This window comes from Lycium barbarum, chromosome 8 (genome assembly GCF_019175385.1).
Source record: "Lycium barbarum isolate Lr01 chromosome 8, ASM1917538v2, whole genome shotgun sequence".
In the NCBI taxonomy this organism is placed as follows: domain Eukaryota; kingdom Viridiplantae; phylum Streptophyta; class Magnoliopsida; order Solanales; family Solanaceae; genus Lycium; species Lycium barbarum.
In genome coordinates, this window is record NC_083344.1 from 32,257,022 (window position 1) to 32,284,509 (window position 27,488).

At 40.1% G+C, this 27,488-nt stretch overlaps 1 protein-coding gene and 1 long non-coding RNA gene across 2 annotated transcripts; one reads left to right on the forward strand and one right to left on the reverse strand.

Moving 5' to 3' along the window:
- Positions 1 to 6,598: 6,598 nt before the first annotated feature.
- On the reverse strand, positions 6,599 to 8,978 carry LOC132605045 (uncharacterized). The gene is made up of 3 exons (XR_009568986.1): positions 8,765 to 8,978; positions 7,615 to 7,680; positions 6,599 to 6,699 (listed from the first exon to the last, which is right to left on the reverse strand). It is a non-coding gene; the product is annotated as an uncharacterized LOC132605045 (long non-coding RNA).
- Positions 8,979 to 23,886: 14,908 nt separating this feature from the next.
- On the forward strand, positions 23,887 to 25,078 carry LOC132605046 (protein DMP8-like). Its single transcript, XM_060318353.1, has 2 exons — positions 23,887 to 24,384; positions 24,853 to 25,078. Exons 1-2 carry the CDS (start codon positions 23,927 to 23,929, stop codon positions 25,076 to 25,078), a joined length of 684 nt encoding a protein of 227 aa, XP_060174336.1. The 5' UTR covers positions 23,887 to 23,926.
- The last annotated feature ends 2,410 nt before the right edge of the window (positions 25,079 to 27,488 follow it).

Below are 27,488 nucleotides of genomic sequence, written 5' to 3' on the forward strand. Positions count from 1 at the left end.
ACAAAGTTCTCCAAATCAGTCCGCAACGCTTACTATGTCAATTTGGGACATTAAATTCTCATTTCTAACCTACAAGTCATCACCATAACCATTACGACGCTAAGCGAGATTTATTCCTTCTTTGATACAATTTGGAGGCTATAAACACGGCTACACTACACATATACATGTATCGATGATTTTTATTCTTTTCCCCACTCGATACCAATCTAACATAATATAGAATTAATTCATCAATTCCATTTGTCACACCCATATACACGGCTAGAACACCCATCACACAACCCACTTCCAATCATACTATATTTCATGATTTCCATCCCTATTAACATACCATAACATGAATAAATGTTCACAACACAAAAACAAGAGCAAAACATACCTTTCTTCTTCAATCCACCAAATAGTTAGGGTTTGCAAATGGGTACAACTAATGGTTGGATGACCCGAACAACTCTTCCACGCTACTTAGGAACCTCAATATAGTGGGTTAACACCAAGGAAATAATTTTTGGGAAGCTAGAATTTGATTTGGTTTTCCTAAGGTTGGGCCGAAAACAGTGGGGGTTGGGAACTCTCTATTTTCTTGTTTTGTGCTAAGTGATGAAGTGAATAAATGAGGAATGAAGACTTGGTCTTCATCTTTTAAGTGGTTCACAAAATATCCACATTGCCTTGGGTCCACACAATGTGTTGGACCAATTAAAATTGGTCACACAATGTGTGGGACCCCTTTTTAATTCACACGGCCCCCATGGCATTTTTGGCACCACATTTTAAATTCCAATTTTATGAATTGTGGTCCCAATTTTCCCTAAGTGTTCAATACCAACAATTTCATATATAACTTATATCTCAAAATAAAATCAAGGTCAAGAATCCCGACTTTGTATCCCGAAATAAATTTTTTTTTTTGTCCTTAACTTATCATAATAAATCCAGATTATTCCACTGTACAAAAATACCGGTTCTAACATCCTCCCCCCCTTAAGAACATTCGTCCGCGAATGTTAGATTTATCTTATGGGTCATACCAACAATTTGGGGGAGTTTCCTTTCTAACTATCACAACAATACATTTATTGGTCAATCATCAAAGTCAAGTAGAGAATTGGATTACCTGTAGGTTCCGAAAATAAATGAGGATACTTCTTCTTCATATGCTCCTCAGCTTCCCAGGTCATTTCCTCTCGGTTATTGTTCTGCCACAGCACTTTAACAGAAGCCATATCTTTGTATCGCAACCTTTTTACCTGGCGATCCAATATGGCTATAGGCTGCTCCTCATAAGATAGCTCCTCTGTGACCTGAATGTCATCTACAGGAAAGACTATGGAAGGGTCACCAATACACTTACGAAGCATAGAAACATGAAATACCGGGTGTACCGCTCCCAAGTCAGCTGGCAAATCCAATTCGTAGGCCACCTTGCCTATTTTGCGAATAATCAGATAGGGCCCAATATATCTCGGACTGAGCTTTCCTTTCTTGCCAAATCGCATAACACCTTCCATCGGTGACACTTTCAGGAACACCCAATCGCCAATCTGAAACTCTAACGGTCGACGTCGCTTATCGGCATAAGATTTATGTCGGCTCTGGGCTGCCAACAATCTTTCTCGAATAAGTTTCACCTTATCCACGGCCTGCTGGACCACATCTGGGCCAATCAACCCAGTCTCCCCAACATCAAACCAACCGATCGGTGATCTACATTTCCTGCCGTACAAGGCCTCGTATGGTGCCATCTGAATACTGGAGTGGTAGCTGTTATTATAAGCGAATTCAACAAGCGGCAAATGGTCATCCCAGCTACCTCTGAAATCAATAACACAGGCACGCAACATATCTTCCAATGTCTGAATAGTGCGCTCTGCTTGACCATCGGACTGGGGATGAAATGCTGTACTCAGACTCACCTGGGTCCCCAATCCCTCCTGGAATGATCTCCAGAACTTAGCTGTAAACTGGGCACCTCTATCAGAAATAACAGACACAGGAACTCCATGCAGTCTCACAATCTCCTTAATATATAGCCTAGCATAATCTTCAGCTGAGTATGTAGTCCGGACTGGAAGAAAGTGAGCTGATTTTGTCAGCCGATCAACGATAACCCAAATGGAGTCGTACCTCCGTGGAGTGCGGGGTAAACCTGTAATAAAGTCCATATTAATGACCTCCCACTTCCACGTCGGTATCTCCATCTCCTGCAATAGCCCACCGGGCTTCTGGTGCTCAATCTTAACCTGCTGGCAATTTGGACACTGAGCAACGAACTCTGCTATATCTCTTTTCATACCGTCCCACCAATATAGGCATCTGAGATCATGGTACATCTTCGTCGACCCTGGGTGAACAGAATATCGGGCGTAATGTGCCTCGCCCATAACCTGTCGCCGCAACCCTGCAACGTTAGGTACACACAATCTGCCTCTATGAAATAACACTCCATCAGGTGAAATCTCGATCGGAGTCTTCTCCTGTGCCAGAATAGGATCCTCATACTGATGCCGCTTAATATCTTCTGTAATAGAGGACTCAGCAATACCTCGAACAGAAACCCCAACATCTCCCGAATCAGCCAAGCGAACTCCAAGACTAGCCAACTGATGAATATCGCGAACCATTTCTTTACTCTCTGATGGCACGTCTGCTAGGCTGCCCATAGACTTGCGGCTAAGTGCATCCGCCACAACATTAGCTTTCCCAGGATGGTAGAGAATGTCAACATCATAATCTTTCAGCAACTCTAACCACCTCCGCTGCCGCAAGTTCAGCTCCTTTTGCCTAAAGATGTACTGAAGGCTCTTATGATCTGTATAAATGTCAACGTGAACCCCATATAAATAATGTCTCCACATCTTCAAAGCATGAATGACCGCGGCCAGCTCCAAATCGTGAGTAGGATAATTCTTTTCATGTTTTCTGAGCTGCCGGGAAGCATAAGCTATCACCCTACCATGCTGCATCAACACACATCCCAAACCAATACCAGAGGCATCACAATAAATCACATACCCATCTGGACCCTCCGGAAGAGTCAGGACTGGAGCCTTAGTCAACTTCTCTTTCAGCAACTGGAAGCTACGCTCGCAAGCATCTGACCACTGAAACTTAGCTCCCTTCTGAGTCAGCCTTGTCAAAGGCGCTGAAATGGAAGCAAACTTCTCCACGAATCTCCGATAATAACCAGCCAATCCCAGAAAGCTACGCACCTCTGTCGGCGTCGTAGGTCTAGGCCAATTCTTTACGTCCTCGATCTTCTGGGTATCCACCCGGACGCCATCAGCCCTAATAATATGTCCCAGAAATGCCACTGAAGATAACCAGAATTCACACTTAGAAAATTTAGCATATAATTCCTGGTGCCGAAGTGTGCCAAGTACCGTCCTCAAATGGTCCGCATGCTCTGCCTCTGACTGAGAATAAACCAGAATATCATCGATAAATACGATCACAAACATATCCAAGAACGGTCTGAATACCCGATTCATCAGGTCCATAAATACTGCTGGGGCATTTGTCAGCCCAAAAGACATAACTCTGAACTCATAGTGCCCATATCGGGTCCTGAATGCTGTCTTGGGAATATCAGCCTCTCGTACCCGTACCTGATGGTAACCCGATCGCAGGTCTGTCTTCGAGAAGTACCTGGCACCCTGCAGCTGATCAAACAAATCATCAATCCTGGGGAGGGGATATTTATTCTTAATGGTTACCTTATTCAACTGCCGATAATCAATGCACATCCGCAGCGAGCCGTCTTTCTTTCTCACAAATAATACCGGAGCTCCCCAGGGTGATGCACTAGGCCGAATGAAACCCTTCTCCAATAAATCTCTCAGCTGCTCTTTCAATTCTTTCAATTCTGCAGGTGCCATTCTGTATGGAGGAATAGAGATAGGCTGAGTGTCTGGCAACAGATCAATAGCAAACTCTATCTCCCGTTCGGGAGGAAGACCTGGAAGCTCATCTGGGAATACATCTACAAATTCATTAACCACTGGGACTGACTGAAGAGTCGGTGCCTCTGCCTCTAAATCATGAACACGGACCAGATGATAAATATACCCCTTTCTGATCATTTTCTCAGCCTTGAGGTATGAAATAAACTTACCCCTCGGCGATACTGTATTACCTGCCCACTCTATAACTGGCTCCCCTGGGAATTGGAATCGGACTATCTTCTTTTGACAATCAACATTAGCATAGCAAGAAGCTAGCCAATCCATACCCATAATCACGTCAAACTCGATCATATCTAACTCTACCAAATCCGCCTTAGTGCAGCGGCCACAGATAATCACGGAACAATCTCTATAAATCTGACTGGCTATAACAGAGTCCCCTACTGGTGTAGCTACCTCAAAAGGCTCTATCGGTTCGGATTCTATCCCAATTGTATCAGCAACGAGTGGAGATATAAATGATAATGTAGAACCAGGATCAATCAATGCATACACATCACGAGAGAAAACCAGTAATATACCTGTGACGACATTAGGCGAAGCCTCCTGGTCCTGTCTGCTGGCTAAGGCATAAATGCGGTTCGAAGGACCGCTAGAACCTGAAGCACTGCCACGACCTCGACCGCGTCCCGCCGGTGCAGGCATACCTCGCCCCGCAGGGCGTGCAACTGATGGAGTAGATGATGAACCAGCGGCTGACCCCGTCGGCTGAGCCACACTACCAGAACCGCTCGCCAACGAAAAATCTTGCATAAGATGGCCCTGACCACCGCATGAAAAACAGGCTCCAGTAAGTCGATAACACTCTCCCGGGTGCGATTTCCCGCAATGGGAACAACGGGGCCAGGGTGGTCTGGACTGGCTGGGACCTCTAGCTATCTGTGACCCTGATGCTCTGGAGCTCTGACCGGCCCCAGACTGTCCTGCACTGTCAAATCTCCTACCGGCTGGCTGTGTACCCCGGCCTGACGTAGGAGGATGTCTGCCTGACTGCTGCTGCTGAGGCTGTCCGCCTCGAGAATCTCCAGAATAACCTGCGAATCTGGCCCTCTTGGGCGGCCTCTTGTCCCGATCTCTGCTAGAATAATCAGCTATATGTCTGTCCTCCATACCCAGGGCATAAGCCTGTAGTCGGGCAATATCCATGTCTGCCTGCAATGCCACCGCCATACAGCCATCAATCAAATAGCGGTCTAACCCCATCACGTATCTGTGCATCCGATCGGCCATATCTGCTACTATGGCAGGTGCATACCGGGCCAAAGAATCAAACTCCATATTATACTCACGAACGCTCCGACCCCTCTGCTGCAGATGCAAAAATCGGTCAACCCGCGCCCGCCGTAACTCTGGAGGCAAAAAGTGGTGAGTGAAAGCAGTCACGAACTTGTCCCAAGTAGCTGGGGTAGCACCCTCACCCCTGGATAGCTCCCAGGACTCATACCAGTGAGCAGCAACATCCCGTAGCCTATGCGAAGCCAACTCAACAGACTCAGTCTCTGAAGCCCTGACCAAATCTAGTGAGCGCCGCATCCCCCGAATAAAGTCATGGGGGTCCTCGTCGGGCTTAGACCCGTAAAACTCTGGAGGGCCACATAATAGAAACTCTCAAACCCTCAGGCTGTCACGCCTATCGTCATCATCATCATCTCTCCGCCCGCGTCTGCGAGCCTGTCCCGCTACCAGAGTGGTCAATAACTGTGCAGCCTCTCTCAGTGTCCTGTCCTCCGCCCCTGGCTGAGGAGCTGGAGGCGCGGGAGCTGAAGCCCCTGGAGCTAATGGTGAAGCTGCTCCAGACTCCTCTGACGATGAAGACGTAGCAGAGTCGGCTGGCCGGGACGTAATATCACGCATCATCTGAGCAAGGGTCCGAGTACCCTTCTGAGCGCGGCTGGTCTCTCCTACTACGCCCTTTTTCTTCTAGGCGGCCGTCGCCTTTTTTGGAGGCATCACTAAAAGAAAAACAACAACAGATCAAAACAGAATCATCCTAATAGCACAGTTCTATCGCACGATCTACGATCAGAAGAAAAGACAACATCCTAAATGTCTTGTAGCCTCCTGTTTATAGATGTGGTGCACAACACACCGATAAACAAGACTCTACTAGACACGATCTGTGGACACTCCGAGGACAAACCGCTCTGATACCACTTTTGTCACGACCCAACCCCGTAGGCCGTGACTAGTGCCCGATCTGGGCACCCGAACCCATCTATCAAATATTATCTCAAATTCTATTAACTCATTCTAGTATATGGCGGAAGCCGACAAGGCTTTATTTGAAATTTAGGTAATTTCCTGAAACATTTCGGCAGAATTTCCTTTGTTTTACGGACAATCCAATATACCCTGCACGCAGAAAATACCAAAAAAAGCCACACAGGGCTAACCAAGCAATATATAAACATATGCGGACCGGCCGCCTCGGCGTATAGGATCGCCCAAACAACATATGCGGACCGGCCGCCTCGGCGTATGGTATCGCCCAAACGACATGTACATACATCCATACAGAAAGACCCTAACCCACAAACATGTCCACAGACCTCTAAACAGACCGACAGAATCATATGACAGGACAGGGCCCCACCGTACCCATGAACGAATATATACAAATGCACTAATAAAACTATATATACCAAAAGTATAAGCTCCGGAAAGAGAGGAGCACTCCGAATAGCAGAAAGGGTGTCCTAAACAGGTGGATCACCAGGCTGTGCGTCCGTACCTGCGGGCATGAAACGCAGCCCCCGAAGAAGGGGGTCAGTACGAAATATGTACTGAGTATGCAAAGCAGAAGGTACAGAAATAAATCTGAACAATAATCGAATTAGATATATAGAAAATAATACATATAAAAAAATATCAAAATGTTTATTTCCAAAGTATAAATTATGCATAGGGCACAGGAAAATGTGGTCGCCCGCCTGTCGATGGCGCCACAACACAGCATAACACCAGAAAGTTTCAAATCTCCGAATCCCCGTCACACATCACAACACAGCATAACGCCAAACACAGCATAACGCCAAACATAAGTGGAACCCGGCCCTCGAGCAAGGAGCACGGTGAACCATAATCACAGCATAACACCGGAATGTATCACAAAGCGCACGACAACAGAACCGGCGAACGATATCATAGTAGGCACGAGCGGAGTAGTGAGGAATCATATGCATAAAATCATTATTATAAATCCGAAGGATAAGTAAAATAGTCATATTCGAAATCGGAATAATAATTATCAATTTTTGATTCAAAGTTGTCGAATTTACATAAAGGGCGTCGCGGGACCCATGGACGAGTATAGACCCGAACTGAGCCCGCCTTTGAAAAACATACCCATTATAAATCAAGAAAACTCCTATAAAAATTATTGGAGCGATCCGAGCCTCTATGCGAAAAATTTGGCATTCAGAGATTACAAAATTCCTTAAAGTGAACATTTTCTATGCGGATTTCGGAAAGCGATTACTTCAAATACATCATGGTTCATATTTCATAAAAACATACATAAGAGTGCCAAAGAATATATATATGGATCAAAACATGCTCGGATCTCGAATTTGGAATTCCCTTAAAGCTCTAATCTAGCCTATGTGAAACTAAGGCATGCCAAAAGAATGAAGATTGCTTTACATACCTCAAACGCTCTCCAATATGATCCAACTCAAGCTAAGTCCAAACTATGATTCGGGCTGCCCACGATCTAAAAATAAGCCATAAAATGCCAAACATTAGCTAAAGACTCTTTGGGCATTAAATTCCAATTTCGCCCTTAATTCTACAGAAATTTGGGCAGCATTTCCCCTGTAAATAGGCTACCCCGAGAATTTAACTCGGCCGTATCAATCAACAACAACAACAACAACCAACCTAACAACATCAATAATAAATTCGGAAGACAAAATAACATTAATAGCTCTCTTTTTCATCATTCGACAACTTTCCAAATATTCAATTCAACGGCTCACATTCAAGCCACCACATCGCTCACACATTTAATTATCCACCCGAGTCTTTACCACAATATTCTAGGACATTCTAAACAATCCACATAATATTTCCAACGACCCGAAAAATTTTCCACTGTTTGGCCGAAAACAGTCCCCTTTTTCCATTCCTCATTTTCAAGTCATGTTTTGTACCACAATCCACAATATAACGATATGATTTTCATAAAATATACAATTTACGTCAAACGCACAACTAGCCTCAAAACAGCCCACAATTTCTCAACATCAATCTTGAGCCACTTAAACACTTATTTCCAACTAGAATTCGTTTCGACGATAACTAAAATACTAAGCGATAGTATTACGATCTTCGACACATTATAAAACTCACATTCGCCCGCGCCACACACATACACATGTTAATGATTCTTATATATACAAATTTTATTCAATGCACAAAGTTCTCCAAATTAGTCCGCAACGCTTACTATGCCAATTTGGGACATTAAATTCTCATTTCTAACCTACAAGTCATCACCATAACCATTACGACGCTAAGCGATATTTATTCCTTCTTTGCTACAATTTGGAGGCTATAAACACGGCTACACTACACATATACATGTATCGATGATTTTTATTCTTTTCCTCACTCGATACCAATCTAACATAATATAGAATTAATTCATCAATTCCATTTGTCACACCCATATACACGGCTAGAACACCCATCACACAACCCACTTCCAATCATACTATATTTCATGATTTCCATCCCTATTAACATACCATAACATGAATAAATGTTCACAACACAAAAACAAGAGCAAAACATACCTTTCTTCTTCAATCCACCAAATAGTTAGGGTTTGCAAATGGGTACAACTAATGGTTGGATGACCCGAACAACTCTTCCACGCTACTTAGGGACCTCAATATAGTGGGTTAACACCAAGGAAATAATTTTTGGGAAGCTAGAATTTGATTTGGTTTTCCTAAGGTTGGGCCGAAAACAGTGGGGGTTGGGAACTCTCTATTTTCTTGTTTTGTGCTAAGTGATGAAGTGAATAAATGAGGAATGAAGACTTGGTCTTCATATTTTAAGTGGTTCACAAAATATCCACATTGCCTTGGGTCCACACAATGTGTTGGACCAATTAAAATTGGTCACACAATGTGTGGGACCCCTTTTTAATTCACACGGCCCCCATGGCATTTTTGGCACCACATTTTAAATTTCAATTTTATGAATTGTGGTCCCAATTTTCCCTAAGTGTTCAATGCCAACAATTTCATATATAACTTATATCTCAAAATAAAATCAAGGTCAAGAATCCCGACTTTGTATCCCGAAATAATTTTTTTTTTTGTCCTTAACTTATCATAATAAATCCAGATTATTCCACTGTACAAAAATACTGGTTCTAACAGTATGTACACGAGCACGCTTTAGAAATGGAAGGTCCCTATGAAAGACAAGTAAGTAAGTAATGATGATGATGGCTTTACTATCTCCCGATTCTCCCATCTTATGTTGTTTCTTATGTTGTCTCTTATGCTCCTATGATGATGTTGATTATGCTTTACATACTCAGTACAATATTCGTACTGACATCCTTTTGTTTGTGGATGTTGCATCATGCCCACAGGTGGCCAGAGAGACAGGCTTGATCCATAGCTTCCTTATTCAGGGACTGCTTAGAGGAGCTCCATTTCATCCAGAGCTACAACTTTTGGTATTATTCTTTTGTGTACATACATGGGCACGGCGGGGTCCTGTCTCGCCTATATGATGTTACCTACTTGTCATGACCCGGCTAGGGGCCGCGACAGTTACCCGGGGCTAACCGCCGAGCACCGCTCGGTTTATTTCTCATCATGCTCATTAAACGTTCTTTAATCAAATTCATACTCGAATCATAAGAAAATCATTTTTCATTTGACATCATAAATACTTTTATATGCATAAGCCTTTCGGCCATCAAAATGATATATATATATATACACATAATAGCTACCTCGTGAGACCATATAACCCACAACTGGGTAACTACGAGCCTCTACTAGAGTGCTAGACATAGGGACGGGACAAGACCCCGTCATGCCCAAAATATACATATGTACACAAAAGAATAATCATAAGCACCTCCGGAACAATGGAGTGCCCTCCAATCAGCTGGCAGCTACTACGAGTCTGGATCAAGCTCACTGTTACACCTCGGAAAAAATTTCCCTTGGTACGTAAGTGAACGAACTAGTGATAAGTATGAATGCATGATGTCCATGAACAAGAAACGACGTTTGATGACCTTAGGCGAGATTTCGAAGGTATCCGATGTGAGATGAGAAAGTTGGCTAAATTAAGATGAGATATAAGGTGAGCAATGCATGTGCATGGACGTGGGTGATTAAAATGAGAAGTCTAAGAAATATGGGAAGTTGCAGAATTGCAACTGCCCAGTGGTCGTAAAGTGCTAGGATGGACCGTAAACTTGTATACGGCCCGTAAACTAGCAGGTCGTAAACTACCATGCAAGGCTTCAACTTTCTGCCAGCCGAGAAATGGTAAAATACGACCTGGAGGACGGACCGAAAAGTGATTTACGGCCCGTAAACCATGGTCGTAAATCACCATGCAAGCAGCCAAAGCTTCTGGTTCTGGAAATGGTTAAAGGCGATCGCGAGAGACGGTCCGTAAACTGCAATACGAGCCGTAAACCATGATGGACGACCACTGTTCACCTCAGCACAGATTTTGCAAGTCATTAAATAAAGGGACCAACACTTGTTTTATTTCATTACAACATTACACCACTTCTCTCTAAAACCTCTCTCTACATTTATTATACAAGTTTTCAAGGATATTTGAGGATCAACAACATAAAACAAGGTGAATCAAGAGTAAGAACATCATCAAAGATCATCTAGGTCAAGAAATCCAAATGGAGAAAAACTAGGGTTTTGCTTTAAGTGGAGTATTATTAACCAAAGCTTGTTCCTACAACTTCTAAGGTAAGATTCAAGATTTTTAAATGATGTTTAAGGTATTGAAGAGTTGAAATACATGGATTGTAGAAAATATGGTCAAGTAGGTCATGAATGATGAATAGTGACATTTTGAGGAATAGTTTGAATTGAATCATGAATGTTGTTGTGTTGTGATATGAATGCATTATAAATGGTACTAAGATCATGAACTAGACACTTTAGACGAATGGACGAGGTTGAATGTTATGACCATGAATATGGGTGAAGTAGAGGCAAATTAAGGAATTTAGATAATGTGGATAATGTGAATGACTAATGGCCATTGTTATGATATTAATGAAGGTATAGACGCTAGCATTGGAAGGAAGCGTGCAAGTGTAGAATAGTCCGACGAAAAGGTGTGTAAGGCTAACCCTTCTTTCATAAGGCATGGTTCCTTGGCCAAACTCTTAAATCCTCTATATAAGTATGTTGTATTCAAAAGATTGACACTCCGAGCTCATAAGCTCACGATCCTCGATATGTGCTACGATTGTACTACGCACCCCATATGACGAGTAAGCATAAGATATAGATGTAGCGAAAATGATGATGATAGTGATGACGATGATAATAATAATGATGCTAAAGGTGCCTACGGGCTATTATACTTACATGTGCCTATGAAGGGCTATAATGACACCCCGAGCTTATAACGCTGGGTAGGATATATGTATATGAATATGTATAAAGTATGTATACGATTACGAAACGCGCGCACACCTCTGCAGATGTTACGGATAGCCCTGAAGCCTTGGTAGGGCCAGGTATGAGTAACCTTGAGCCTTGGTTGGCCAAGTATGTATGAAACACCGATCCTATGAGGTCGGGTATGCTATGTAAATGCTATGTATATGAAATGACTATGTATATAATATGAATATGAATGTGATAAGACTATGTATAAGAATACGAATAAGGACATGTATACGAATATGAGCACAAGTATGGTACGAGTACTATTACGGAATACAGATGATGACGTAGGTGTACAAATACGTACGAAAAATGGAAAGTCCTACGAAAGGTAGGTAAGTGCTATGACGATGATATTATTGTCTCCCTCTCCTATGCTATTTCATATGTTGCTCATGATGCTTATTTATTGATGTTGCTCATGCTTTACATACTCAGTACATTCTTCGTACTGACGTCCTTTTGTTTGTGGATGCTGCGTCATGCCCGTAGGTGCAAAGGGAGACAGACTTGATCCATAGCTGCCTATTCGGAGATTACATAGAGAGCTCCATTTCCTTCGGAGCCATATCTTTTGGGTACTCATTATTTTGTGTATATAATTACGGACATAGCGGGGTCCTGTCCCGCTAATGTGATATGTTATACTCTTAGAGGCTCGTAGACATGTGTGTGTAGGTAGATGTGTTTGGCCTTGTCGGCCTATGTTTTGTATATCATTTTGTCGGCCTCGTTTGCCCATGTACATTGATGTGGCATAGATGCCTATGATGATATAAACGTGTTGTTGTCCAAATGGGACTAGTTGACGAATGAATGGAAATGCATGTATAATTATGTGACTCACCTAGATGTAAGCATAAGAGTAAGCTAAGAGGATGCCCTGGGTGGGCTAGCACTGGGTGCTCGTCGCGGCCCCCAGTCGGGTCGTGACAAAAGTGGTATCAGAGCAGTTCAGTCCTAGGGTGTGACTACGAGCCGTGTCTAGTAGAGTCTTGGTTATGGGTGTGTTGCGTGCCACACTTATAAACAAGAAGCTGCGGACATTTTAGGAATAAATGACCTTCTTTCTTCATAAGAATCGTGCGATAGAGCTATGATGTAAGAAATTCTTGTTCCTAAATCGTGTGTTGTGTATTTCAGAGATGCCTAAAAAGAAAAAGGCTACAGCAGCCCAAAAGGGCAAGACGGTGGCAGAAAAGCGGGCTGAAAGAGCACCGCCACCTCTAGTAGAGGAAGATGAGTCCCAGAGTGCGGCTCAATCTCAATCCTCCCAGACAGTGCCTATTACTGAAGAGCGTGAGAGAGCCTCAGCCCCAGCTCCAGCACCTCCAGCTCCTCCACCAAATGCTTCGGGCCAAGATGTAAAAAAGGCCATTACTTTATTGACTCAATTGGTTGCGGCCCAGGCTCAAAGGCACAGTTCAGGGTATGGTGATAGGGCTGTTAGTGCAAGAGCCCGTGATTTCATTACTTTGAACCCTCCGGAATTCTTTGGGTCAAAACCGGAGGAGGATCCCCAGGACTTTATTGATGGTATGCTAAGGACGCTCCGGTTGATACATGTTTCGAACACCGAGTCAGTGGATTTAGCGTCATATAGATTGAGAGATGTCTCGATTCAGTGGTATACGGTATGGATGGCTTCACGGGGAGCAAATGCACCTCCCCCGGTATGGCAAGAGTTTGTTGATGCTTTTCTCCGTCATTATATGCCCCTACGAGTCTGGATCAAGCTCACTGTTACACCTCGGAAAAAAATTTCCGTTGGTACGTAAGTGAACGAACTAGTGATAAGTATGAGTGCATGATGTCCATGAACAAGAAACGACGTTTGATGACCTTAGGCGAGATTTCGAAGGTATCCGATGTGAGATGAGAAAGTTGACTAAATTAAGATGAGATATAAGGTGAGCAATGCATGTGCATGGACGTGGGTGATTAAAATGAGAAGTCTAAGAAATATGGGAAGTTGCAGAATTGCAACTGCCCAGTGGTCGTAAAGTGCTAGGACGGACCGTAAACTGGTATACGGTCCGTAAACTGCCATGCAAGGCTTTAACTTTCTGCCAGCCGAGAAATGGTAAAATACGACCTGGAGGACTGACCGTAAAGTGATTTACGGCCCGTAAACCATGGTCGTAAATCACCATGCAAGCAGCCAAAGCTTCTGGTTCTGGAAATGGTTAAAGACGATCGCGAGAGACGGTCCGTAAACAGCAATACGGGCCGTAAACCATGATGGACGACCACTGTTCACCTCAACATAGATTTTGCAAGTCATTAAATAAAGGGACCAACACTTGTTTTATTTCATTACAACATTACACCACTTCTCTCTAAAACCTCTCTCTACATTTATTATACAAGTTTTCAAGGATATTTGAGGATCAACAACATAAAACAAGGTGAATCAAGAGTAAGAACATCATCAAAGATCATCTAGGTCAAGAAATCCAAATGGAGAAAAACTAGGGTTTTGCTTTAAGTGGAGTATTATTAACCAAAGCTTGTTCCTACAACTTCTAAGGTAAGATTCATGATTTTTAAATGATGTTTAAGGTATTGAAGAGTTGAAATACATGGATTGTAGAAAATATGGTCAAGTAGGTCATGAATGATGAATAGTGACATTTTGAGGAATAGTTTGAATTGAATCATGAATGTTGTTGTGTTGTGATATGAATGCATTATAAATGGTACTAAGATCATGAACTAGACACTTTAGACGAATGGACGAGGTTGGATGTTATGACCACGACTACGGGTGAAGTAGAGGCAAATTAAGGAATCTAGATAATGTGGATAATGTGAATGACTAATGGCCATTGTTATGATATTAATGAAGGTATACACGCTAGCATTGGAAGGAAGCGTGCAAGTGTAGAATAGTCCGACGAAAAGGTATGTAAGGCTAACCCTTCTTTTATTAGGCATGGTTCCTTGGCCAAACTCTTAAATCCTCTATATGAGTCTGTTGTATTCAAATGATTGACACTCCGAGCTCATAAGCTCACGATCCTCGATATGTGCTACGATTGTACTACGCACCCCATATGACGAGTAAGCATAAGATATAGATGTAGCGAAAATGATGATGATAGTGATGACGATGATAATAATAATGATGCTAAAGGTGCCTACGGGCTATTATACTTACATATGCCTATGAAGGGCTATAATGACACCCCGAACTTATAACGCCTGGTAGGATATATGTATATGAATATGTATAAAGTATGTATACGATTACGAAATGCGCGCACACCTCTGCAGATGGTACGGATAACCCTGAAGCCTTGTTAGGGCCAGGTATGAGTAACCTTGAGCCTTGGTTAGCCAAGTATGTATGAAACACCGATCCCATGAGGTCGGGTATGCTATGTAAATGCTATGTATATGAAATGACTATGTATATAATATGAATATGAATGTGATAAGACTATGTATAAGAATACGAATATGAGCACAAGTATGGTATGAGTACTATTACGGAATACGGATGATGACGTAGGTGTACAAAACGTATGAAAAATGGAAAGTCCTACGAAAGGCAGGTAAGTGCTATGACGATGATATTATTGTCTCCCCCTCCTATGCTATTTCATATGTTGTTCATGATGCTTATTTATTGACGTTGCTCATGCTTTTCATACTCAGTACATTCTTCGCACTGACGTCCTTTTGTTTGTGGACGCTGCGTCATGCCCGCAGGTGCACAGGGAGACAGACTTGATCCATAGCTGCCTATTCGGAGATTACATAGAGAGCTCCATTTCCTTCGGAGCTATATCTTTTGGGTACTCATTCTTTTGTGTATGTAATTACGGGCATAGCGGGGTCCTATCCCGCTAATGTGATATGTTATACTCTTAGAGGCTCGTAGACATGTGTGTGTGTGGGTAGATATGTTTGGCCTTGTCGGCCTATGTTTTGTATATCATTTTGTCGGCCACGTTGGCCCATGTACATTGATCTGGCATAGATTCCTATGATGATATAAATGTGTTGTTGTCCAAATGGGACTAGTTGACGAATGAATGGAAATGCATGTATAATTATGTGACTCACCTAGATGTAAGCATAAGAGTAAGCTAAGAGGGTGCCCTGGGTGGGCTAGCATCGGGTGCTCGTCGCGGCCCCGAGTCGGGTCGTGACACTCACCTCCTTATCTACATGTGAGCATGAACACAGCGTCCAAAGAAAATGGACGTCAGTATGAACATTGTACTGAGTATGCGAGGCATAAACAATAACGATACGTCAATGAAATAAACGGAAGCATCAATAAGGAACATCTGTATTTGACTGGCAAATATAAAGAAATGAATCATGCTGTCTTACTCATACTCATCATCATATCATATATGCATAAATGTATAAGCTGCCCGTCCATATAGGGACGGTGTGATAATCAGTAGCCTGCGTCCAGGCCTCCCGCGTCTGGGGTACCATCTCATGCCGCCCACTAGTGGTGCTGCCCATGCCATGTAGACACGGTGTAATCATCTATAAGCCGCCCGCCTTAGCGGTGCTGCCCGGCCATATAGGCGCGGTGTAATATCATCAACATGTACTCATCATAATGCATGCATAGAAACTCAAAGATGGCTACACTTTATCGAGGTGACATAAGGTCGTGAACCCTCGATTCCATTATGGAGCATTTATAAATATTCTGCCTCACCTTGAAGGAAATAATATATAAGGTGAGTGTGTACAATGAACAACATCATTAACTTTATAGGAACATCATCTCATGAGCTCTAGAATCTTTAGGCTTAAACTCGTCATTATCATTATTGGACTTATAATATATCTCTTATCTCATATGGTTATTCATGAACGTAGACTCTTAGTTTTTCCAGAATGCAGGAGAATCATGAAGAGGAAAGAAAATCATGCTATAGGATTCATGCCATTATAAAGAAAGGACTAGCCTCACATACCTCTTACGTTTAACTAAGCTATCTCTTGTTTGTTCTCTTTCGATGCCCACGTTTCTACCTTCAAGAGAATTCGCATTAACATTTGTTAATCAGCTATAAGAATGTGTTACTATTTCTAGGGAAAATTGGGCAGCATTTCCTTTGTTTATACAACTTTTCCCATGTTCTATATCAGCTCCCAAACGTTCATTTCAACATTCACAATATTGCAAACGATAATCATCATTTGTATACATTTACCACAATTCACAATTTCCCTTCAATTTCTCCACAATTATGGTTATAGCTCATTATCGCGTTTTCTCATATATAATACTTATTTCATGGTTTAAACGTCATTTATAACGTATTCATAATCACAACATATCAACATTCGTGATTCAATCCAACCCCTATTCAACCATGATACTATTCACTCATTTATGACCCATTTTCTATGTCTTTCTACAATTCAAGTATCTTATCCTTCCAATACCTTAAACAAAATGGTAAGGTCATGAAACTTACCTTAGATGATGGATGAACAATCCTTGAGTGGAGATATCCTTCTAGCACCAAAACCCTACCTCACTTCCCTTGAGATTTCTTGGTATAGATGAACTCTTACTAAGTTTCATACACTTGTTTTCATGGATTTGGTGTTATTGATCATGGATTTCCTTTAATTTTCTTGTAGATGAGTGATGGATAATATTCTAGAGGGTTCTTGACTTGTGGAGAGTGGGAATGAAGTAAAATGAAATGAAAAAGGGTCCCTTATATTGAATTAAAAGTTGGCCCGATCACCTTATACGGACCAACATACGGTCCGTATATTTTTTACTGACCATATGTTGGACCGTATGTTTGGTCCAGAATGTGATGTCCCTCTTGACCAATTATACGGCCTAACATACGGCCAGTATAATTTATACGATCCGTATGTTGGGCCGTATAATGCACAGTGGTTCCGTTTTCGTTCTCGTCGACTCGTTTGATCTCCAATCCTTATGGAACCTTCCTAACACTTGTTTAGCACCTCAAGACAAATCTAAGGGACATTATCACTCATCTCCAAGACATCATTATGCCATCATTAACTCGCCGCTCGTAATTCTTACCGGACACGCAACATATCCTTTACTTTCTTTACCAAACTTCTTCCTTTTGGTCAAATGTCTTTGAATCTCGATTAAGATCATCAAATGCTATTTCTTACTTATCTGAATCATCGTATACCTCGTTTTCCTTGCTAGCCCATTCACTGTACACTAACGGGGAATTTTCCAAGGTGTAACACTACTCTTCTTAGAGGCTCGTAGACAGTTGTATATGGTTAGATATTTTGATGGCCTCGTCGGCTTATGTATATTGATGTAGGCATAGTTGTCAATGATGGTATAAATGTGTTGTTGCCCAATGAGTTTAGCGTTATTGATGTATAACATTCATGAATAAGCTATGTGGTCCACCTAGATGTGAGTATGAATGTACGATAAAAGGTACTCGGGTGGATTAGCACCGGGTGCCCGTCATGGCCCTCGGGTCGGGTCGTGACAATTATGGCCTTGCAACTTGCATCGTTTACAGTATTTTGGGATATGATCATAATTTATCTGAATCCATTTATCAATTAATTCTCCAGTTTTCTTCCTTCTCTTTCCAATATTGATTCTTTGAGGAAAGTCACTAAGCGAATCCACTTCTACCTTAACCCTAGCACAACTAGGTCTAGTTTGATTTCTAGTTGCCATATCAACTTGTAGAGGCTTGCCAACAGTAGATGCAAGAGAAAAAATAGCCTCTTTCACAAAGAAATTCGTAGGTAAATATGGGAAAGAAATCCAATCAATAGCAATCGAAGTTTCTTCATCAGGGTCAAACCACGAATCCCACTTCAATGTTCTCATTGGATACGTCTAGTTCATATGTTCAATGTAGAATCCTGGTTTCGACAACAAGTTGACATAATCTTCCAATAATGTTGGCCTAAGAAGCACGTACCTATTGCGTAGTAAACCAATGGGGCATTCTCTTTTCAATTCACATTGTTTTGATATGAGCTTACACAATTCTTTAATATCACGCCAGCCATATGAAAATTTCCCAACAATTGCGTATTGTAAATTTTCCCGTAATATCATCTGCTCGATCTCCTCTTCATCCCATATGCATCGTGGTTCTCCATGGAGGTAAGTTATTGTCACACCCCGACTTTACTAGGGTGTGATGGGCACCCGACCCCATCTCTGGAGCCGAGCGAACCCGCTGACTCTTGTTACATATAGAAACTCTTGAATCGATTAAGAAAGAAATACATAGTAAGCCCTCCCATACATTTTTTTTTCATAAGTAAAATCTGACATCATATAAGACTCGTGACATGAAACATAATAACATATCGGCTGCTGGAGCCGCTTACAGACTGACAACCCAATACCTACGACTCTGTCTGCAAAGTCTCTAACATCAAACAAACATCATGGCTCAGATACTCTGACTCGGCAACACTCCAGAACAAGTGGAGCCTGCCAACCCCACCGGAACATCTTCTATGATAGCTGTGGCTCATCTAGTGTACCTGCGCGGCATGAACGCAGCCCCCGAAGAAGAGGGGTTAGTACGAGTAATGTACTGAGTATGTAAGGCATGAATAGTAACATAATAAAGGCATATACAGTATGAATAATAACGGAACAAACACATGGATCTTATCTAGTGTAACCTGTACATGTGAATGCCTTTCAGGCGGATGCCATGCATGCTTAGTTTCTTTCTAGAAAACGGTACTTCTTATTTACATATACAGAAAACAAAACATTTTAGAAAACGGTGTCCTTTATTTACATTCACAGACGCCGAGTGCATCGGCTCTCCGACCCCCCTCCCCAACAGTGTCCCAACATATTATATATATATCACATATACAGACGCCGTATCCGGCTCTCCCATATCCCGCGTCCGGGCATCCCGCGTCCGGGACGAAATTCAGCTGAATCAGGTGGTGGTATAACAGTGGCCCTTCCCCTTTCCCCATATACAGATACATATACATATTCACATTCACATACATATGTCATACAATTGGCATGCATGAGAGCCCAAAGAAAGTCATGTGTCCATCGGAGTGACGTAAGGTCGGCGACCTCCGATTACATTATGGAATAATCATGGTCACTTTGTCTCACCTTGAAGTAACGAGTATTTTAAGGCGAGACTACCAACGGAAAATAGCCTTAAGAGAGAGCGTAGAATGAAATCATGGACATTATAACCGCCAATTCATATGTTTTGAAGTCTTTTAGAAACTAGTGTCATAGCTAAGGAATAGAATTGAGGTTCAAGAACTAGTATAACACTTTCACATTCACATTAGATTCTTAGCTTAAGACTCTTAGTCGTGGAATCATTCTTGTCGTACTTATCATAGTCATATTCTCTTTCTCAACATCATCATTATCATTGTCATCATAGGAGTATCCTCGTTAGCATAGTTACAGTACTTGTCATTCGGTGAACGGAATAAGGATCAAGAGTTTTCTTTGGATTCTGCTTCAAAATAGATCAGACGGAACAATAAGGAAAATCTGGGGACAATGGGCCCACCTCGGGTCAAATGAAGCGGCGTACCAAATTTACGTACATTACACTTCATGACGTCACTTGTGAGGGTTTTAGGGTAGTCGGATCTCATTGGTGCAATTTCTAGCTGTTTAGGTAGTTTCCCGACATTTGATAACATTTTGAATTCAATCTTACTGAATGAAAAAGGGCCAAACTCAGTTTTGGATTTCTAGGGATAGGATCGTCCCCGAGGCCCGTATCCAATCCTATTACATCTAAGACATGCCAAAGAAAGAAGGGTAAAGCCTTACATACCTTTTCTGCTTCTTATGCGACTCCAAATTCACGTTCCAAATTCGCCAAAATCTACAAATTGGTCATGTTTACCAAAACTTAATTAGAGCATTTCGAAGTTGAATCTTAAGATGACATTTGTCTACCGAAATTTCGGCAGCATTTCCCCTGTAAATACTCCATCCCACCAAGTTCAACTTGGCCAATTCTAATCAACAACAATCCCGGGAATTCAACCCGGCCAAACTATCAACAATACCAACAATTCTTATCAACAACATTAACATTCCATTCAACATACATTCCAACATTAGTAGCTCTTTTTACATAATCCAACGACATTTCCTGTCTTCCATATTCATGAAATATAACCACCACACATTAACAATATTATTCATGCAATTATAAGGGACTACACCAAAGTCACACTAACTCCTTCCATAATCCACAAACAAGCACAACTTCATTTTTAACCCCTTAAATTCTCATTTTTCATCATGAAATCCATAACACAACAATTAAATTACTAAATAAAAATTAACTCACCATCTCTACACAACACTATGCCATTCGGCCACCACACCACACACATAGCCACACTTCAACATGCATGATCTCATGTTCCTCATCCATTTTTCATTATGGAATTCACAACACAACCATCAAACTAGTAAATAAAATCATTTCATCTTTTCTACATAACAACACATCATTCGGCCAACACAACACATAACATTTTCATACTTTTCATTCATTCCTATACATCACAACATGCATAACCATCCATAATACATATAAGAAGATTGGATTCTTACCTTTTTCCTTCAACTTCTCCTTTAATTATGATCATGAACTTGCAACAAAGAGGGGGTTTCTTGCTCCAACAACTCTTCCATGTTAAAGAGAGCCTTCAAATTAGTAGGAATACTTGAAGAAACTAATTTTTGGAACAAGATTTCAAGGGGTCAAAACCCCCTAACCATGGCCGAACCCTCTCTTTTTTTTCTCCACTCTCCACATTTTTTTTTTGTTCTTCTTTTTGTCTTCAATTAGAAGATAAACTCTCATATATATATATATATATATATATATATATATATATATATATATATATATATATCCTCCACCACCTTTATATTTGCACTTAGGTCCCTTTCTAGAATTTTCTTCTTTTTTCTTGATTTTTCTTTTCTTTTCTTGACTTTTCTCACTTGGTCAAAGAAGACCAAGTGTCTTCCCTTTTTTTTTTTTTACACTTTAGTCCATCCATATTTACACTTTGCCCCCTTCACTTAATGAAATGGCCACATGCTCCTTTCTATATTTCCTAGAGAATTCTTCCATTTTCTTGAATACTCGTGAAATTACCAGTTTACCCTTAGACTTCCATGATAATACCATGGGCCATTTTGTGAATTTTCCTCTTTGCCCTTAGTCTTCCTCAATATTCCATATCAACGTTATTCCTAATTAACTTTCATAACCCAGTTGCGCACTAAAATAGTTTTGGAAACGATCTTGCTCTCAACACTCCACGGCTTCTCCAAATCATTTGTACGTAACAGTTATTTTTTTCAGCGGCAGTGGGGGGATTCGTAACTTTTTGGATTGGATTGAGGACATTAGCGTTAGTTTGAGGTGGTGATGGTGGTAAATTTGGCGGAGCCGGGGGGTGCAATTGACTGGCCAACCCGCGTTGGAGGTTCTCCAGTGGCCATAGTGGCCATCGGCGTCGGTCTTTGGATGTTAGGGACGGCCGGAAAATTCAACCCTCCGACGGCTAGGGTTTTTATTAAAAGAGCTTTATAAGTCTAGTGAAAAGGACCGGATATGGATCGGGGGGATCCTTTCAATTCTCATTGTTTTGGTATGAGGTTACGCAATTTTTTAATATCAGGCCGGCCATATGAGAATTTCCCAACGATTGCGTATTGTAAATTTTCCCGTAATATCAAAAATATATTGCTTTTAGTAGGATTCGAACTCGACTCCTCCATGGCTTGGCCTAAAGCCTACCACCTTTTAACCAAAGCACAAAGATCTTTTATTCCACTTTCTTTTCTGGTGATAATTGCTTCTTAATATTGTTACTGCTCTTTGGTGCAAAAAATTATCAGAAGTATAAAAAAAAAAAATACATGCAAAACACTTGAGCTAACCTTTTGCATTTTCACAGAAAATCCATAGTTTACCTGAAGTATTTACCATGGCATTTTGTAAACCCAATCTTTTTCTGTTAATAAAGAAACATTTTTTATTTTAAGACCACTCGCACTCGAGCCTTCTAGCTTTTTTTTTTTGTACAGTATTTGTTGTTAAATGAGGTACGCACTTTGGTCATAGGCAAAGCGCTTACACTAAACTAGTCATATTACACATGAAAGTCCACTAAACAGAAAATTTCCAACATAAAATTGTTTTTCATTGTTAGTGCACATTAAGTTAAAAATCTTATTATCCCTCGTAATTCGTCGGGGGAAATGTCCATCCTTATATTTAGCAGTGATATACAGGCCATAATAATATTACACCCTTTTTCGTTTATTGAGGTCTATATATAACGGAATTTGAAGGAACATAGATAAATTCATTTAATTCATTTGTTTTGATATGGAATTCGATATTAAGAAACCATTTGGACCACACAGTAATTTATATTTTTTTTTTTCATTTCAAATGACTTGCTGGTACTTTCGAAACTTCTAGTCAAATAGTACTCCCTCCGTTCGATATAAGTGTTTTACTTTTTTTTTTAATCTGTCTCAAAAAGAGCCTCCTCAGACCTGTCTACCTTCTCAAAGATAGATGTGAGGTCTACATACACGCTACCCTCTCCAGACCCACTTTGTGAGATTTCACTGGGTATATTGTTATTGTTGTTGTTAGTAAGTTGACAATGATCAAACATCCTACATGACAAGTTTATAACCACAAGATTCAAAGAACATTTTAGTACATTATTGATTATACACATTTTTAATTTAAGATTACAAGATTCAAAAATCTCTCTTTATTTCTTAAACTCCTTAAATTGGGACGGAACGAGTATTATTTTGTTAGACTCTTTAAGAAATCATTTAGGAACACAGTGAGCAGTCACGTTGCCTTTTCAAGATTGGGACTTGCAGATTCCACTAAAAATTTATAAAAATAAAACAGTACGATGACAAAACAGCTAATTTTTTTTAAAAAAAGTACTCCTGATTAACTACTTCTAAATATGGACCAAGCCAATTTTGAATCTCGACTCTTGAGAGGAATAGTTTGCGGGTGGCAGCCATTCGAAACCAGTTAGTTACTTAACGGTAAACAAGTTCAAAAATTAAATTTACCTACCCAAAACTATGAATAAACCAAAAAAGTACATGAAAGCAAGTATTCAATTCTCTTGAAAAAAAACTAGTATCAAATAATACTCCAAAGATTGTCACGTTTTGTTGCCTGGAAAACTTCAATTTTTGATCTCTTTACTCATCTCGTTTTCTCAAAAATGGAGCAAACTGAGGGACCCATTGGGATCAAAATCTACAGTGCATCGCAACGTGTCGATAATACTTGTTCTTCGATGTACCCTACTAATTTTCCACAAGAAGTTCCAATCCCAGAATTGCCTCAACCGCCAATTGGTGGCAAGAAAAGAAGAGCACTGGCAAATGGGGTTCAAAAAACACTCTCAAAAACTTCATTGCTTGTCAATTTTCTCCCAACAGGCACACTTTTAACCTTTGAAATGCTCCTTCCATCAGTTTTTGGCAAAGGTGATTGTTCACCAATTACCACACTAATGATTTTGACACTTCTTGGCCTTTGCACTTCGTCATGCTTCTTCTTCCATTTTACGGATAGTTTTCGCAATCCAAATGGGAAAGTTTACTATGGATTTGTCACTACAAGAGGGTTGAAAGTTTTCAAGCCTGGACTTGGTGTGGAAGTGCCAAAAGATGAAAGGTAACGTTAGTATTAGTTTGTAATATTTGTGTGTGTGTGTCTTAATTAAACCTCCCTTGGCGATAAACGCTATCTCTATAAGTAAAGAGAAAAACATAGATTTGTGACGGAATATTTCTGACTGGAGATTTTTATTCACAAAATTGTAATCATTTATGGTTGGGAGGGAACATTTCTGAGGAAAGATTTTCCATCACAAAATTTTGACAGTTTTATGATTGTAACGAAGTATTTCCGAGGAAAGATTTTTTATCACAAAATTGTGACAGTTTCTTGCCAGAATCTTCAATGTGGGTGACTTTCGTGACGATGTTTTCTTCAATCACAATTTTTTTGCGACGTTCAAGTTTGTGATGGATTCTCCACCATTACAAACAATTTTTGTTTTGTTTTAGTGAGTTAATTTCACACCTCGAAGTCGTAATTGGTTCATGTGTTGATCTATTTGTTACTTTTTTTTCCTAATAGGTACGTTGTGGGATTCACAGATTTCGTACATGCAATGATGTCTGTTTTGGTGTTTGTGGCAATTGCATTCTCGGATCATAGAGTGACACTTTGTTTATTTCCTGGACATGCAAAAGAACTTGATGAAATCATGAGGAGTTTTCCATTAATGGTGGGAGTTATTTGCAGTGGACTTTTTCTTGTTTTTCCTACTACTAGATATGGCGTAGGATGTATGTCTGCTTAGCAATTTTGGAGCATTATTATTATTATTATTATTATTTTATTTTATTTTATTGAGATTATATATATATATATATATATATATATATATATATTGTCTTTTTTTTTCAAGTATATGTGATGTATATTGTAATTTAAGCCGTTTCTCTGTATTTTTGGTCAATTGGTGACAGTGGATCAATGTTTTGATATCTATGGATAATGAATTATCATATCAATAGCCTTTTTCTGTAAGTTACTAATGTTAATTGAAAGAATAATCGTATCAGATTATTTATATATCTATATCTACATCTATTTATCTATCTATCTATATATTAAAAACACGATTATTTTTCGCTAAATGTTAAACGACGAAAATATCCTCTAAATATTGATCGACCTATAATTCCAAGTTGGATAAGATTGTATTTTAAATACTTTTCCTAATGAGTCATAAAGTTGATCTTTGTTAGAATACAAATGAAGAATTATAGTACAAATATGACTTTCCGGAAGGAGATAAAGACTTAGGGCCTGTTTGGCCATGCGAATTTTTCACTTTTTTCGGAAAATTAATTCACTTTATTTGGAAATCAGCGCTTGGTCATGAAAAATTCCAAATACAACTTCAAACAATTAAAACCTTGTTTTCACTTTTTTCACTTTCGTACATTCAAACAACCAAATATTTTTTGCAAAACCTATAACAAACACAACTTCATCTTGAACTCCAACTCAAAAATTCAAAATAAAGTGAAAAATATTTGATTTTCATGGCCAAACGCATACTTAAAGTTATGAAGAAAACACAATTTAAATAGAACACAAAGATTTCACATTGGTATAACAATAAATATCGGAGGTATCCAAGCCAAAGCCAAGGACAAAATTTCTTACTATACTACGCATAAAAGATTTATATCTAGCCTTCTTCATCCGCTTGCAGCAAACTCTGGGAGCCTATTTGGCTGGGCTTAAAAAAAACAGTTTATAAGCTGGAAACAGCTTATAAGTTAAAAAAAATAAGTTGGGGTAGGTCAACTTTTTTTTTTTTTGGCTTATAAGCTGTTTCCAGCTTATAAGCTGCTTTAGATAAGCTAAGTCAAATAGGCTCAATTAATTTTTTTTTGGCTTATTTTAAGCACAAAATGACTTTAAGCTGGCCAGCCAAACACTCAAAAAAATTGAAAACAGCTTATAAGCAACTTATAAGCCAATCCAAACGGGCTCTGGATAAATGACCGGTGCAGAAGACCCAGACTTTGTGTTGGTGCTATTATAACTGAAAATACAATTACAATTAAAAAATAAAATGATGAAATACAGTATCTTCAGGCTGAGGCGCAGATATCTCGCTCCCTTTAAGGAGATTCAAGTCCGCTGCAGTAAATCTTTACCGGTCCAGTAGTAATTTGTTATATCCCGTATTTTGTACATTCGGATGTTTCAAGATAATCGCGATAAGTTAAGGGCAAGGCTATTATTTTCCTTCCGATATTATTTTAATACACAAATTGGTTATTAGTGGTATGGAAGTATTGAGAAAGGCTAGGGGTAAAAAGGAAAAATTCAAAAAAAAATATGGTCATGAAAGCCACCATGGTCGTGTGGCTTAAGTGGGTCCCACCCATGGCTTGGCCAATTAACTCAAGCCATGAGTGGGGGCATGTGTCCACTTTATATTTGTAGGAGCCGTGTATATATATAGATAAGTGATGACCAAAGCAAGGCATATTCATCATCTTCACAATTCAAGAAACTTCAAGAAAAATATAGAGGCATTCGGCCATGGCTAGCAAAATTGATGCCATAAAAATTGATCAAGAAAAATAATTTTTTTCTAGCATTTCAACCAATTGGAAGGCCCTTATTAATGTGGAGTAGTTGTTGGAGCAAGCAAAGCATTCATTTGTGCAATTTACCAACCCTAACCAAGTTGAGAAGTGAAAGGGTAAAGGTAAGGTTTAATCTCCTTTTCTATGTGTTAGGGATGATTTGTGAGTGTTGTAGTATGTAGAAATGGATGAAATTCATGAAATATGTGTGTGTGGGTTGTGGCCGTGTAGGGGCTGCCTTGGTAAGATGTGATGAATTGATTTTATTTAATATCTTTGGTTGTTGTTGTTGTGGATTCCATGATGAAAATGAAGGTTTGATGGCTTAAAATGAGGTTGTAATCGTTGTGGGCTGTTGTAGAAGTTAATGTGACGTTAGTATGGTTTCTTTTATTTGCATGAAAGACGTTGTTAACGTGTGGTTGTTGGTATAATTCATGAACTTGGAAGCAAGGAATGTGTTGTTGTTGTTCTTATTGAGTTTGGAAGATTGTAAGTTGGGTTGTTGTGGTTAACTTGAAGGTAAATGAAATGCCGTCGAATTATGTAGAAAGGGTTGCTAACGTTAGAATGCATTTTGAATTAATTGTTGAAGTT

What these genes read in the sequence shown, in the direction of transcription:
- LOC132605046 (XM_060318353.1), top strand. Translation starts at nt 23,927, where the DNA reads ATGGAGCAAACTGAGGGACCCATTGGGATCAAAATCTACAGTGCATCG. An exon ending in GAAGTGCCAAAAGATGAAAG is followed by an intron (nt 24,385 to 24,852) that starts GTAACGTTAGTA and finishes TTTTCCTAATAG; the next exon opens with GTACGTTGTGGGATTCACAG.